Source organism: Pseudophryne corroboree, chromosome 3 (assembly GCF_028390025.1).
Source record: "Pseudophryne corroboree isolate aPseCor3 chromosome 3, aPseCor3.hap2, whole genome shotgun sequence".
Lineage (NCBI taxonomy): Eukaryota > Metazoa > Chordata > Amphibia > Anura > Myobatrachidae > Pseudophryne > Pseudophryne corroboree.
Genome location: NC_086446.1, coordinates 766,640,527 through 766,654,829, shown reverse-complemented (window position 1 = coordinate 766,654,829; position 14,303 = coordinate 766,640,527). Strand labels below are relative to the sequence as shown.

General features: G+C 48.2%; 1 protein-coding gene across 1 annotated transcript; it reads left to right on the top strand.

The window, feature by feature from the left end:
* The first annotated feature begins 299 nt into the window (after nt 1–299).
* On the top strand, nt 300–12,837 carry GAPDH (glyceraldehyde-3-phosphate dehydrogenase). The gene is made up of 12 exons (XM_063962432.1): nt 300–341; nt 435–486; nt 8,037–8,136; nt 8,437–8,543; nt 9,553–9,643; nt 9,932–10,047; nt 11,065–11,146; nt 11,238–11,389; nt 11,558–11,636; nt 11,719–11,802; nt 11,879–11,976; nt 12,632–12,837. Exons 2-12 carry the CDS (start codon nt 458–460, stop codon nt 12,699–12,701), a joined length of 1,008 nt encoding a protein of 335 aa, XP_063818502.1. The 5' UTR covers nt 300–341; nt 435–457; the 3' UTR covers nt 12,702–12,837.
* The last annotated feature ends 1,466 nt before the right edge of the window (nt 12,838–14,303 follow it).

Below are 14,303 nucleotides of genomic sequence, written 5' to 3'. Positions count from 1 at the left end.
TGTACAGGTATATGCAGGAGAATATTTAAGAGTGTGGGACAAGATGAGAGTGACACAGACAGAGGGCAACTGCGGATCACTGAGTTCAAACAAGCCCGCATACATTACGGTAATGGCTGAGGGGGGGGACAGGATGGACCCAAAGAGTAGCGTGCGCGGCTACATGCGCTGTTACGGTAGCACGTAGCCTGCACTGGAAATGACAGAAGGCGTGAGTGACAGGAACTCTCTGCGGCCTGTGATTGGTGCAGGGCTGTTGGTGGGTGGTGTCTCCGCCAGGCTCGTTATATAAGGCCGGACCGCCGGGCTGTTAGTCACTCTGCAGCAGTACACAGTGAGAGGTGAGTGGGCAACGGGTGATGGGTGCGAGGAAGAGGGGGCTGCCCTGTGGGTGGTGCATGGCGGGGTAACCTCCTCTGCGCCTTCTATTGCAGGAGCAGAAACTACAGGCAGCATCATGACGAAGGTTAACATCGGCATCAATGGGTGAGTGCAGCACAGGGTTAATGAGGGGGGGGGGGACTGTCATATGCAACGTGTATGTATGTATGTGTATATATATGTATATGTATATATATATATATATAATATATATATAAATTAGTGCTGCTATGCACAGGGTTAACGGAGGGGGGTTAATGTAATGTAGCATGCATATATATATATTAGTGGTGGAATAACTGGTATATGGTGTTGCTAGGCAACCTGCAAAATCATTTACTATCTGCTTTAATAATTGATTTGTTCTGTGAAAGCACTCTGCATGGATGATGGATGAACAAGGCTTAGCTGCTGCTTATAGGTCTCATCCCTGTATCTGAGACTCCATTTTTTTTTTTTTTTTCATCTAAGCCTTGCAATCTACTTCTATAGTCACCTTGGTGCCAGGCCCCTGGGTGCATGTCCTGAGGATGCTGCATATCCAGTGAGGCGTGTAGATAAGGTGCAAGCTCCCAGGCTACTGGTCCATTGCGTGTGCAGCCTCTTAAAATGGCTGCTTTGCTATCACTCCCACCTACTGGAGCAGCTCTGTAGCATGGACCCATGTCGTGTCCCTTATGAGTCACACCCCTGCCTCCCACCCCCTAAATCCTTTTCCTCCCCATCTTATGCAGTTGCACCTCCCTCTTTGCCCCCTCCCCCTCCTCCCTCAGCTGCTGTATCTCAAGGATGTCCCAAGGTTGTGGTCTCATCCATATTGTCCCTGTCTCTCTGGGGATTGTGGTCCCTGTGCTCGTTTGTATCGTACCTGCCTCACATAGGGGTGTGTCTGGTGGTGGGGGGAGGGGGAGTCTGCAGCAGTAACAACCAGTCTCCACCTCCCCCCTCGCAGTAGCTGAATGACTGCAGCTTGCACAAGAGCGTTGCGAGCTGACTCACATCCTGGTTATTCTGCACGTAGGAGTCCCCTGGTATCCTATGCAGCTTTCTGGATTGTTCCGTGCAGAAGTCCGGGTCTTCTAGACCTGCTGCTGTGTGAACAGAATGACCTCTGTGAAGAGTGGCCTGTCCCTGAATCCCCCCCTCCCAGCTGTGTAATGTAGAGCTCCTATTAATAGAGGGTATGGCAGCTGCCCAGGGAAAGAGGGGGCTGGTGGTTGCCCTAGTTACAGGGTGCCAAGCTACAGTGCAGGCAGTGCGTCTGCTTGCCAGTTACCGGCAGGAGTTGGATCCTGGAGATGCCAGGCCTGTTCTCCCTCTTATGTCTTCACTCGGACTTTGCACCTCTGCACTGTTTGTGCATGTTATGCAGATTCCTGAACTTTGCCTCAGACAGGAGGGGGGAGACCCCAGGCCCAGCGTCGTGGTTTGTTCTCTGTACAACAGCCCTGCAGCACATGATGCCCGGGTGGCACAATAGCAGTAATGTGATAACACAATGGGTGTTGCGTTACCTGGGCATATAAAGCGTTACCATGTAGGGACATGCTACAATAATGACCCCCCTCCCCACCTTTCTTGCATACATAGATTTGCTCTAAAAGGACATCTCTCCTTCATGCACACGGGCCCCTGGGGTATAGTTGGTAGTATGGAGCCTGGCACTTTAAATCTTAACTGCAATGCACAAGGCTCCTCCCCCCTCTGTACCCCACCTGGCTTCAGACTACTTTAAATGAGCATGGATGTTCCCTAAATCACAGGCACTGTCTGGCATTGAGCTGATTCGATTTACAGTTGTGTTGATAAAGGACTGAAAGACCCAAAAAACATAATTTCTCTGACGTCCTAAGTGGATGCTGGGACTCCGTAAGGACCATGGGGAATAGCGGCTCCGCAGGAGACTGGGCACAACTAAAGAGAGCTTTAGGACTACCTGGTGTGCACTGGCTCCTCCCTCTATGACCCTCCTCCAGACCTCAGTTAGAATCTTGTGCCCGGCTGAGCTGGATGCACACTAGGGCTCTCCTGAGCTCCTAGAAAAAGAGTATATTTTAGTTTTTTTTTATTTTCAGTGAGATCTGCTGGCAACAGACTCACTGCTACGAGGGACTGAGGGGAGAAGAAGCGAACCTACCTGCTTGCAGCTAGCTTGGGCTTCTTAGGCTACTGGACACCATTAGCTCCAGAGGGATCAAACACAGGACCCGACCTCGATCGTCCGGTCCCTGAGCCGCGCCGCCGTCCCCCTTACAGAGCCAGAAGCAAGAAGTTGGTCCTGAAAATCGGCGGCAGAAGACTTCGGTCTTCAGCAAGGTAGCGCACAGCACTGCAGCTGTGCGCCATTGCTCCTCATGCACACCTCACACTCCAATCACTGATGGGTGCAGGGCGCTGGGGGGGGGTGCCCTGAGCAGCAATATTAACACCTTGGCTGGAAAAAAAAATCACAATATATAGTCCCAGAGGCTATATATGTGAAAAATACCCCTGCCAGAACTCCATAAAAAGTGGGAGAAGTCTGCCGAAAAAGGGGCGGGGCTATCTCCCTCAGCACACTGGCGCCATTTTTCCCTCACAGCTCCGCTGGAAGGATCGCTCCCAGGCTCTCCCCTGCAGTTTCAAGCAACAAAGGGTAAAAAAGAGAGGGGGGGGGGGGCACTAAATTTAGGTGCTGTGTATATATGTATGAGAGCAGCTATAAGGGAAAGTCACTCAGTTATAGTGTTAATCCCTGTGTATATAGCGCTCTGGTGTGTGCTGGCATACTCTGTCTCCCCAAAGGGCTGTGTGGGGTCCTGTCCTCAGTCAGAGCATTCCCTGTGTGTGTGCGGTGTCGGTACGGCTGTGTCGACATGTTTGAGGAGGATACGTGGAGGTGGAGCAGATGCCGATAAATGTGGGGCCGACACCAGAGTGGATGGATAGGTGGAAGGTATTAACCGACAGTGTCAACTCCTTACATAAAAGGTTGGATGACGTAACAGCTGTGGGACAGCCGGCTTCTCAGCCCGTGCCTGCCCAGGCGTCTCGAAGGCCATCGGGCTCAAAAACGCCCGCTACCTCAGATGGCAGACACAGATGTCGACACGGAGTCTGACTCCAGTGTCGACGAGGTTGAGACATATACACAATCCACTAGGAGCATCCGTTGCATGATCTCGGCAATGAATAATGTGTTACACATTTCTGACATTAACCCAAGTACCACAAAAAAAAGGTTTTATGTTTGGGGAGAAAAAGCAGCCAGTGTTTTGTTCCCCCCATCTGATGAGTGAATGAAGTGTGTGAAGAAGCGTGGGTTCCCCCGATAAGAAACTGGTAATTTCTAAAGTTACTGATGGCGTACCCTTTCCTGCCAGAGGATAGGTTACGTTGGGAGATATCCCCTAGGGTGGATAAGGTGCTCACACGTTTGTCAAAAAAGGTGGCACTGCCGTCTTAGGATACGGCCACCTTGAAGGAGCCTGCTGATAAAAAGCAGGAGGCTATCCTGAAGTCTGTATATACACACTCGGGTACTATACTGAGACCTGCAATTGCCTCAGCATGGATAGTGCTGCGGCAGCGTGGTCTGTTACCCGGTCAGATTGTTACCTCGACAGGGATACTATTTGGCTAACCATAGAACATATTAAAGATGTCGTCTTATATATATGAGGGATGCACAGAGGGATATTTGCTGGCTGGCATCCAGAATTAAGGCAATGTCCATTCTGCCAGGAGGGTATTGGGGACCCGGCAGTGGACAGGTGATGCTGATTTTAAAAGGCACATGGAGATTCTGCCTTATAAGGGTGAGGAATTGTTTGGGGATGGTCTCTGGGACCTCGTATCCACAGCAACAGCTGGGAAGAATTTTTTACCTCAGGTTTCTTCCTCACAACCTAAGAGCACCGTATGATCAGGTACAGTCCTTTCGGTTTCAGAAAAGCAAGCGGGTCAAAGGCGCTTCCTTTCTGCACAGAAATAAGGGAAGTGGGGAAAAAGCTGCACCAGACAGCCAGTTCCCAGGATCAAAAATCTTCCCCCGCTTCCTCTGAGTCCACCGCATGACGCTGGGGCTCCACAGGTGGAGCCAGCTGCGGTGGGGGCGCGTCTCGGGAATTTCAGTGACCAGTGAGCTCGCTCACAGGTGGATCCCTGGGTTCTACAACTAGTATCATAGGGATACAAGCTGGAGTTCGAGGCGACTCCCCCTCGCCGTTACCTCAAATCAGCCTTGCCGGCTGCCCTCGGAGAAAGGGGAGGTAGTACTGGCGGCAGTTCACAAGCTGTACTTCCAGCAGGTGATAATCAACGTACCCCTCCTTCAACAAGGCCGGGGTTACTATTCCACAATGTTGTGGTACCGAAACCAGACGGTTAGGTGAGACCCATTCTAAAATTGAAATCCTTGAACACTTATATACGAAGGTTCAAGTTCAAAATGGAATCGCTTAGGGCGGTTATTGCAAGCCTGTACGAAGGGGATTACATGGTATCACTGGACATCAAGGATGCTTACCTGCATGTCCCCATTTACCCTCCTCACCAGGAGTACCTCAAAATTGTGGTACAGGACTGTCGTTACCAATTCCAGACGTTGCCGTTGGTCTGTCCCCGCAACCGAGGGTATTTACCAAGGTAATGGCCGAAATGATACTCCTTCGAAAAAAGGGAGTTATAATTATCCCGTACTTGGACGATCCCCTTATAAAGGCGAGGTCCAGGGAGCAGTTGTTGGCCGGAGTAGCACTATCTCGAAGTGCTACAACAGCACGGCTGGATTCTGAATATTCCAAAGTCACAGCTGGTTCTTACAATGCAGCTACTGTTCCTGGGTATGGTTCTGGACACAGAACAGAAAAGTGTTTCTCCCGGAGGAGAAGGCCAAGGAGTTGTCATCTCTAGTCAGAGACCTCCTAAAACAAATACAGGTGTCGGTGCATCAATGCACGAGTCCTGGGAAAGATGGTAGCTTCTTACGAAGAAATTCCATTCGGCAGGTTCCATGCAAGGATCTTCCAGTGGGATCTGTTGGACAAGTGGTCCGGGTCGCATCTTCAGATGCATCGGCTGATAACCCTGTCTCCAAGGGCCAGGGTGTCGCTGTTGTGGTGGCTGCAGAGTGCTCATCTTCTAGAGGGCCGCAGATTCGGCATACAGGACTGGGTTCTAGTGACCACGAATGCCAGCCTTCGAGGCTGGGGGGCAGTCACACGGAAGAAACTTCCAAGGACTATGGTCGAGTCAGGAGACTTCCCTACACGTAAATATTCTGGAACTAAGGGCCATTTACAATGCCCTAAGTCAGGCAAGACCCCTGCTTCAACACCAGCCGGTGCTGATCCAGTCAGACAACATCACGGCGGTCGCCCATGTAAACCAACAGGGCAGCACAAGAAGCAGGATGGCGATGGCAGAAGCCACAAGGATTTTCCGATGGGCGGAAAATCATGTGTTAGCACTGTCAGCAGTGTTCATTCCCGGAGTGGACAAGCTGGGAAGCAGACTTTCTCAGCAGGCACGACCTCCACCCGGGAGAGTGGGGACTTCATCCAGAAGTCTTCCAAATGATTGTACACCATTGGGAAAGGCCACAGGTGGACATGATGGCGTCCCGCCTCAACAAAAAGCTATAAAAGATATTGCGCCAGGTCAAGGGACCCTCAGGCGATAGCTGTGGACGCTCTGGTAACATCGTATGTGTTCCTTCCTCTGCCTCTCATACCTAAGGTATTGAGAATATTAAGAAGAGTAAGAACTATACTCGTGGTTCCGGATTGGCCAAGAAGAGCTTGGTACCCAGAACTTCATGAAATGATCTCAGAGGACCCATGGCCTCTGCCGCTCAGACAGGACCTGCTGCAGCAGGGGCCCTGTCTGTTCCAAGACTTACCGCGGCTGCGTTTGACGGCATGGCGGTTGAACACCGGATCCTAACGGAAAAGGGCATTCCGGAGGAAGTCATTCCTATGCTGATTAAGGCTAGGAAAGATGTGACCGCAAAACATTATCACCGCATATGGCAAAAATATGTTGCTTGTTGTGAGGCCAGGAATGCCCCAATGGAGGAATTTCGTCTGGGTCGATTTCTGCACTTCCTACAGTCAGGAGTGACTATGGGCCTAAAATTGGGTTCCATTAAGGTCCAGATTTCAGCTCTGTACATTTTCTTCCAAAAAAAACTGGCTTCACTGCCTAAAGTTCAGACTTTTGGTAAGGGAGTGCTGCATATTCAGCCCCCTTTTGTGCCTCCAGTGGCACCGTGGGATCTCAACCTGGTGTTGGATTTCCTGAAGTCGCATTGGTTTGAGCCACTTAAATCCGTAGAGCTAAAATACCTCACGTGGAAAGTGGTCATGCTGTTGGCCTTGGCCAGGCGTGTATCAGAATTGGCGGCTTTGTCATGTAAAAGCCCTTTATCTGATTTTTCAAATGGATAGGGCGGAATTGAGGACTCATTCCCAATTCCTTCCTAAGGTGGTATCAGCTTTTCATGTGAACCAACCTATTGTGGTGCCTGCGGCTACTTGGGACTTGGAGGACTCCAAGTTACTGGACGTAGTCGGGTCCCTGAAAATATGTTTCCAGGACTGCTGGAGTCCGGAAAACTGACTCTCTATTTATCCTGTATGCACCCAACAAGCTGGGTGCTCCTGCTTCAAAGCAGACTATTGCTCGCTGGATCTGTAGCACGATTCAGCTTGCACATTCTGCGGCTGGACTGCCGCATCCTAAATCAGTGAAAGCCCATTCCACGAGGAAGGTGGGCTCTTCTTGGGCGGCTGCCCGAGGGGTCTCTGCTTTACAACTTTGCCGAGCAGCTACTTGGTTGGGGTCAAACACATTTGCTAATTTCTACAAGTTTGATACCCTGGCTGAGGAGGACCTAGAGTTTGCTCATTCGGCGCTGCAGAGTCATACACACTCTCCCGTCCGTTTGGGAGCTTTGGTATAATCCCCATGGTCCTTTATGGAGTCCCAGCATCCCCTTAGGATGTCAGAGAAAATAAGATTTTACTCACCGGTAAATCTATTTCTCGTAGTCCGTAGTGGATGCTGGGCGCCCATCCCAAGTGCAGATTGTCTGCAATACTTGTATATAGTTATTGTTTAAAGGGTTATTGTTGAGCCATCTGAGAGGCTCAGTTATATTTCATACTGTTAACTGGGTATAGTATCACGAGTTATACGGTGTGATTGGTGTGGCTGGTATGAGTCTTACCTGGGATTCAAAATCCTTCCTTATTGTGTCAGCTCTTCCGGGCACAGTATCCTAACTGAGGTCTGCAGGAGGGTCATAGAGGGAGGAGCCAGTGCACACCAGGTAGTCCTAAAGCTTTCTTTAGTTGTGCCCAGTCTCCTGCAGAGCCGCTATTCCCCATGGTCCTTACGGAGTCCCAGCATCCACTACGGACTACGAGAAATAGATTTACCGGTGAGTAAAATCTTATTTTCATGTAACAACTACCACAAATGACTAAATAAAAGCAGGAATTTCAGATTTACTGATCTCCACTTTCAGTGTTTTTTATTTTTTTATTTTTTTGTTCTGGGGGGGTGGAAACTGATCACAAACTAAATTGCTGCTTTGGTTACTGCCCAACACTATGTACACTATAATGTAATATTGATTTATTGATTGCTGTCCTCCATTTATATTCTCTCAGATTTGGTCGTATCGGGCGTCTGGTGACCCGCGCTGCTTTAAGCAACAATGAAGTACAAGTTGTGGCCATTAACGATCCCTTCATTGACCTGGAATACATGGTACGTGAGAATGTGGTGATGGTGGGGGAAGTTGCAGGTGAGGTCTTAATTGCTCATCTTATTGTCGCCTCCCAGTGGATGGCGGGAGTCGCTGTAAACCAGAGTTGGGTAAATTGTGTCTAAGTATTATGGATTGATAAACTACAGTGGTAGAGGACCTGCAGTGTGCTGGAGCCTGTGCTGTAACCCCCTAATGCAGTACTATTTAAGCTGTTCATACAGGCTTTTTAGCAATGCGTGTCTTTCCTTTTGATCTCTTGTAAGCTTTGGTATACAAATGGGATTTCTGACTTCTTTCAGGCGTACATGTTCAAGTATGACTCCACCCATGGGCGCTTCAAGGGAGAGGTGAAAACTGAGGATGGTAAACTGGTCATCAACAGCCAGAAGATCACCGTCTCAGCAGAGTGAGTTCTATGGGCTGTCTTACTCTTACACAATATAATGCATGCCGTTCACTAAATGCTGAATATGAACCCACTTTGTAGACTTGGGGCTGGATTCAGTTGAGCATGGAAGTGTGGCTCACAGCCTACAGAGGTGCAAGTGGAATTGCCCTACTTGCATGGCCTTGAATACAGCCCTTGGTGTATTTGTCCCCTCTATACGGAGCTACATGTTATGCTGGACAAACTGCCTGACTGTAAATGCAGGGCCTTAAGGGCCCTACACACAGTGACGGACAGCCGAGCTGGCCAACGGCTGATGCGGTGGGTGAGTGCATTTTGTTCACTCCCTGATGTCACCCGGCCCCATATCCTTGCATGCTAATATGGACTAGATTGTCCATATTGGCCTGCAGGTATGAACAAGCGTGGGGGCAGCGCATCGTTCATTGTTGGTGCCTACACACTGAGATCTTAATCTTTCTGTGTAATTTGTGTGTAGGGTCCATAATTCTTCCAATCCCAGGTCCTAGTGGAATAAACTAAACTGTGATGTGTAAGATCAGCTAAGTTACTGGTTGTCCAGCGAGTGGTTAATGGAACTCAATCTCACCCTAGGGTTTGGACATGGTTGAGTAGGGCTGACTACTGTATCTCAGGTTCTCAAACTCTGCCCTCAGGACCACACATGGGTCATGTTTTCCAGGTCTCGATACAGTTTCACAAGTATAACCATTGGCTCAACCAGTGGTTCTTCTAAAAATGTCAGTGGGTAATGAACACACCTGAGGACTGAGTTTAAGAACCACTGCTATAGCTGAAGATGTTAGGGCTGCTGCCCAAGAAGTACGTGATATCTGGCCAGAACCGATATGTCTTTGCCACATGGATTAAGGCGATGCTACTGCTAACCACTACCTCCTTGGTGGTTCTGGCCTCCTTGTTGGCTTCTGGGAGACCTGACCTTCCAGCATGGATGGCTGATGGACTTTCCTTTCACACTCTTAACTTGATCTGTTTTGTAATTTAGACGGGACCCATCCAACATTAAGTGGGGAGATGCTGGTGCAATGTACGTGGTTGAGTCCACTGGCGTCTTCACAACCATGGACAAAGCCTCTGTAAGTAAACTTGAGAATGGCCCATATTCTCAACACTTTGCATGGACTCTTTTGGTAGAACTTGTCAGAATGTCGGCAAATAACTTTGCTGATGACATGAATTGAATGCTGACTCAATACCGAGTTAAGCATTGTGAGGGTGTCCGCATTAGACTTTAAAATACTTGACTTTACATTATTACTGGGTCATCATTCTCTTAACACTGACATTGACTGCTGACCCACTAACTACCCCATGAGCACTGTTCTGCTTCTTGCTACATGTAAACTGACTTCTCTCTCCTCCAGGCTCACTTGAAAGGAGGTGCAAAGCGTGTTGTGATCTCCGCTCCTTCTGCAGATGCCCCAATGTATGTTGTTGGCGTGAACCATACTGAATATAACAACTCTCAAAAAATCGTCAGGTAAGGACAACCTACGCAGGCTCCATGGTCAGATCTTTATTTCCAGATGTCCGAATACTTGATCTCCATGCACTTTATCTCCATCCAAGACTTAGTGTGTGTATATAGACCCCTCCCTAAGTCTGTTCCTTTAGCTGATCTCAGTGGTCCTCTGATGGTTGTAATGTTCTAAACTGGTAACATGCTGGCTTTCTAATCCAGAACAATGTGCTTATATACATCCAAATACACTATCTACTATATAGCAGGGTATCCATTGCCAGGTCTGAGTACAGAAGTCTCAGGATGCATCCTGTGCAAGGTGCTTATCCCTGGCCAGAGCTGACTAGTGGACCGCAGTAGCTTAGAGTGCTCCGGTGGGCATGATGGCTTGCATTCTTGACTACATTACCAGTTGCTGTGTCTTCAGTGAGGTACTGGCTATTGTAATTTAGCCTCTTTCAAGTGGCCCTCAAGAGCTTTTCCTCTTGTAGTGTTCGTGGCAGCATCTAATGGGATTTTCTCCACGTAGCCTGGTGATCTGCCCCAGGGAACAGATGTCTTGCCTGTAGATGCAGCAGAACATAACTTGGGTTCATGGTTTTTATCCATCACAAGACTGAAAACAAAGGCTCATAACTAGTGTTGGTTGCACATATGCTGGTAGAATACACTGGTAGGAATATACTTACGGTATAACAGTTTATAATGTGTCCTCTTGCTAGAATTCCACCATCTTAGCCATGGGGTCTGAACAGTTCTCCATCAAGAGCATTAGAAAAACCTATATCTACCATTGTTTCACTTCTGCATTCTTAAATGTTGGTTGCTTGGCCTGTTGTGGGGAAGCCCCTGGACCACTGAACTTTAAGGTGTCCTTGTTCATTGGGGGTAGATATTCCATGGTTAACTATATTTGGGAGTAGAAGTATATTTGGTCACAGTGCCTCATATGTGCCAGCCCTTCAGGAGCTAATATTGATAAGAACTGCTGTCTTTCAATTGTATATAATAAAAGGTCATGTCTCCTTCACACAGCAATGCCTCCTGCACCACAAACTGCCTGGCTCCTCTAGTAAAAGTCATCAATGACAACTTTGGCATCGAACAGTCACTGATGGTGAGTATGCCCTGGACTTGCTGCTGACATCCAGATGTGCCCCCCCTGCCAGATCAACCTAGTGCTGACTACCTGTATCCTTATCCTCCAGACCACTGTCCATTCTTACACTGCTACCCAGAAGACTGTGGATGGCCCATCTGGAAAACTGTGGCGTGATGGCAGAGGTGCTGCCCAGAACATCATCCCAGCATCAACTGGTGCAGCCAAGGCTGTTGGCAAAGTCATCCCAGCTTTGAATGGGTAGGTTTTGTGTTTGACCAGTTAACTCTGACTTGTATGTGCCCTCCTGCCACATGGCTAGAAGGCAGAGTAGTTGCAGAAGACTATTTATAAGATGCAGTCTGAGCATGGGTAAAGCATGTTCTCCAAGGGATGTACTGACTTGTGCAATCTCCTCCTTCCCTCCAGAAAGTGTACTGGGATGGCCCTCAGAGTCCCTACTCCTAATGTATCTGTAGTTGACCTGACCTGTATCTTGGCAAAGGCTGTAAGTACACAACCATGTACAGATACATAATCTGTAATGGAGGCATGGCCATTAACTTAACAAATGCGCTTTCCTCTTTCAGGCCACCTATGATGAAATCAAGGCTGCAGTGAAGAAAGCATCTGAAGGGCCAATGAAGGGAATCCTGGGATACACCGAGGACCAGGTATGTGCAGTGGGTAGTGGTGAGGTTCTTGAGCTTCCACTACAGCAGGGTCTGACTTGTGTTCTTCACTAATTAGGTTGTCTCAAGTGACTTCAATGGTGATTGTCGCTCATCTATCTTTGATGCTGATGCTGGCATTGCTCTGAACGACAAATTTGTTAAGCTGATCACTTGGTGAGTATGAACTGGGGCATAGTCCAGTAACACAAAGCCCTCAACTACCTTTCTCATCTGCCTTCCCTCCTCCCTGAGCACCTCTTCCCACTCACCTTCAATACTTCTCCCATGCTGCTCCCAACCTTTGACTTCCTCCCACACTTGCTAACTCTGCACCTACCATCCTGCTCTCCAATCTTATCCTTCTCCCATACAATTTATCCAGATCCCTCTAGTGTAGTCTGGTTTAGCTACTTTACACCCTTGCAGTCTCCTCCCACTTTAGATGGGAGATCAGGCAGCTGTAACAATTGAATTTCTCCCTCCCACCCTCCAATGTTCTGTTACCAGCACTACAGAGCCCTGGTGCTGCCGTGTAAACAAAATCTAGTGTAACAACCAGACCATAGACTACTAAAATGCAGTACCTTGATCAAGGTTGGCTAAGTCGGGGAACTAAGGGATGGAAACTCATCAAACTTCTGTCCCAGTGACCAATCCTGCCATTGCACACTTGGCCTTGGGAGAATTGGGACATGCTGCTGCTACCAAATGGCTGAACAATTACTGTAATTTTAGCGCTAGAGGGGTCAGGCTTTTATCATAACTATTTTAATAGTTAAAATGCTTGCATTGCTCCTAAAGACTCCTGTACAATTATGTCTCCTTCCAGGTATGACAATGAATGGGGCTACAGTAACCGTGTTGTGGATCTCCTAGTATACATCGCCTCCAAAGAATAATCTCACCGATTCCCTCTCCTGTCACTGCAGGGCCCAAACCTTCACCTAGTGATCTGTCTCCTATCACTGAAAGGGCCCGGAGTCACCCCTACTAGTCTGTCAGTTTCTGTGTTAAAAAATAAATTGTGAAACACTGGCTGCTGTCTGCATGTGGTTTACATCCATGTCGTCATGGGGTGGGGGAGGGGACTGCTGCTCTGCAAGCCAGGCACTAATGTACTAAGGACTTCTTGGGAGTACACACTTGTCCCTGTGCTAAAGGGTTAAAGTGAGAGCACATGATCATATGAAGCTTCCATCTCTATACAGCTGAGGTTAGGGCTGTTGGTTATAGTCTGCTCCATCTGTAGCAGCAAGCATCCCTTCTGGAGCAGTGTCACTCACAGAACAGGCTCTTACAAGCTGGCATGATACAGTAGGAGTTTTTTTTTTTTTTTTTTTAATCATGGCTAATGCTTTACAGCAGAGAACTGCATATGCTGCCATTGTCAAAGAACAATGTAGGGTAATAGACAAAAGTAAGAGGGCCCTTCTTGCAAGTTTACTTTACAGGGAAGCTCCTCCACAAGGAGAAGTGCTACATACTGTTGGTCTGACCAGAATGCAGTTGTACTTGGTGGGCTACATGATCAGTAACCCAGGAATGTTGGTCATGTGGGGCAGATGGGCTAAGCGGTGGAGAGACCACCAACCAATCTGCTCCTAAGCGTCCTTTTTCAAACCCTGTAATTCAGCAGTACCAGCCAATCTGTGCGGTTTCCCATGTGAGTGGTATAGTGGGTGGGCTGCTTGGTTGAAGTTTATATGGGTAGCTTGTATTTGAGTGGGTAGGGAAGGTTTGGGACTCAGTCTTGTGCATGGGAGGGCATTGCTCTTCCTGTGAATGGGAGCAGGTACTGCATGTGGGTGAAATGCAGAGGTCCAGGTTTGGAGACATGCAAAGATCTGAACACTAGTTTGGTTACTAGCATTGTGTGTAAAGACCTGAGAATTTTCCATGGTGCATACAGTTCTCGGTATCTTGACCAATTTGTACAAGATACCACCTCTGTCTGCTGAACCCCACCAGTATAGGGACCACCGATGTTGAGGTTAAGATCTTACGAGTGTGGGTTTAACTAGAATGAAGCTTCTTTACAAGCCACTTTCTCATGAACGCCGGTTATCTCTGCAAACTGCTTCCTGTATCTAGACAACAGACCCCACATTAAGGGTTTTAATATAGCCCTTGTAGGGGTAACATGTAAATCCTGAGCCTGGCCTTTCATTAAAAGCAGTTCCAAGTTTACTCTCCCGCCCACAAACATCCCCTGTAGAAAGGGCTCGGGCTCTGTAACCTGCATGGCCAGGCTTCTGCCTTGTGGGTTACATATTTGCTTTCCAGTAATGCAATGTGCTCTCCACCTGATCTGCTGTATTGTCTGATGGTCAGGCAATTGGTGGGGTCCAGGGTGAGCAGTGACCACTCTGCAGCCTTTGTCACTAATGCTTCATAGTAAAAACATGATATCACTGGGCAGGTATGCTCAGGAATTATCTGTAGTTCAAAAGATCTATAAACATTGGTTAAAAATTCTATTTCTTGCTATAAAGACTCGGCAC

What these genes read in the sequence shown, in the direction of transcription:
- GAPDH (XM_063962432.1), top strand. Translation starts at nt 458, where the DNA reads ATGACGAAGGTTAACATCGGCATCAATGG. An exon ending in TCATTGACCTGGAATACATG is followed by an intron (nt 8,137 to 8,436) that starts GTACGTGAGAAT and finishes GACTTCTTTCAG; the next exon opens with GCGTACATGTTCAAGTATGA. An exon ending in AAGATCACCGTCTCAGCAGA is followed by an intron (nt 8,544 to 9,552) that starts GTGAGTTCTATG and finishes TTTGTAATTTAG; the next exon opens with ACGGGACCCATCCAACATTA.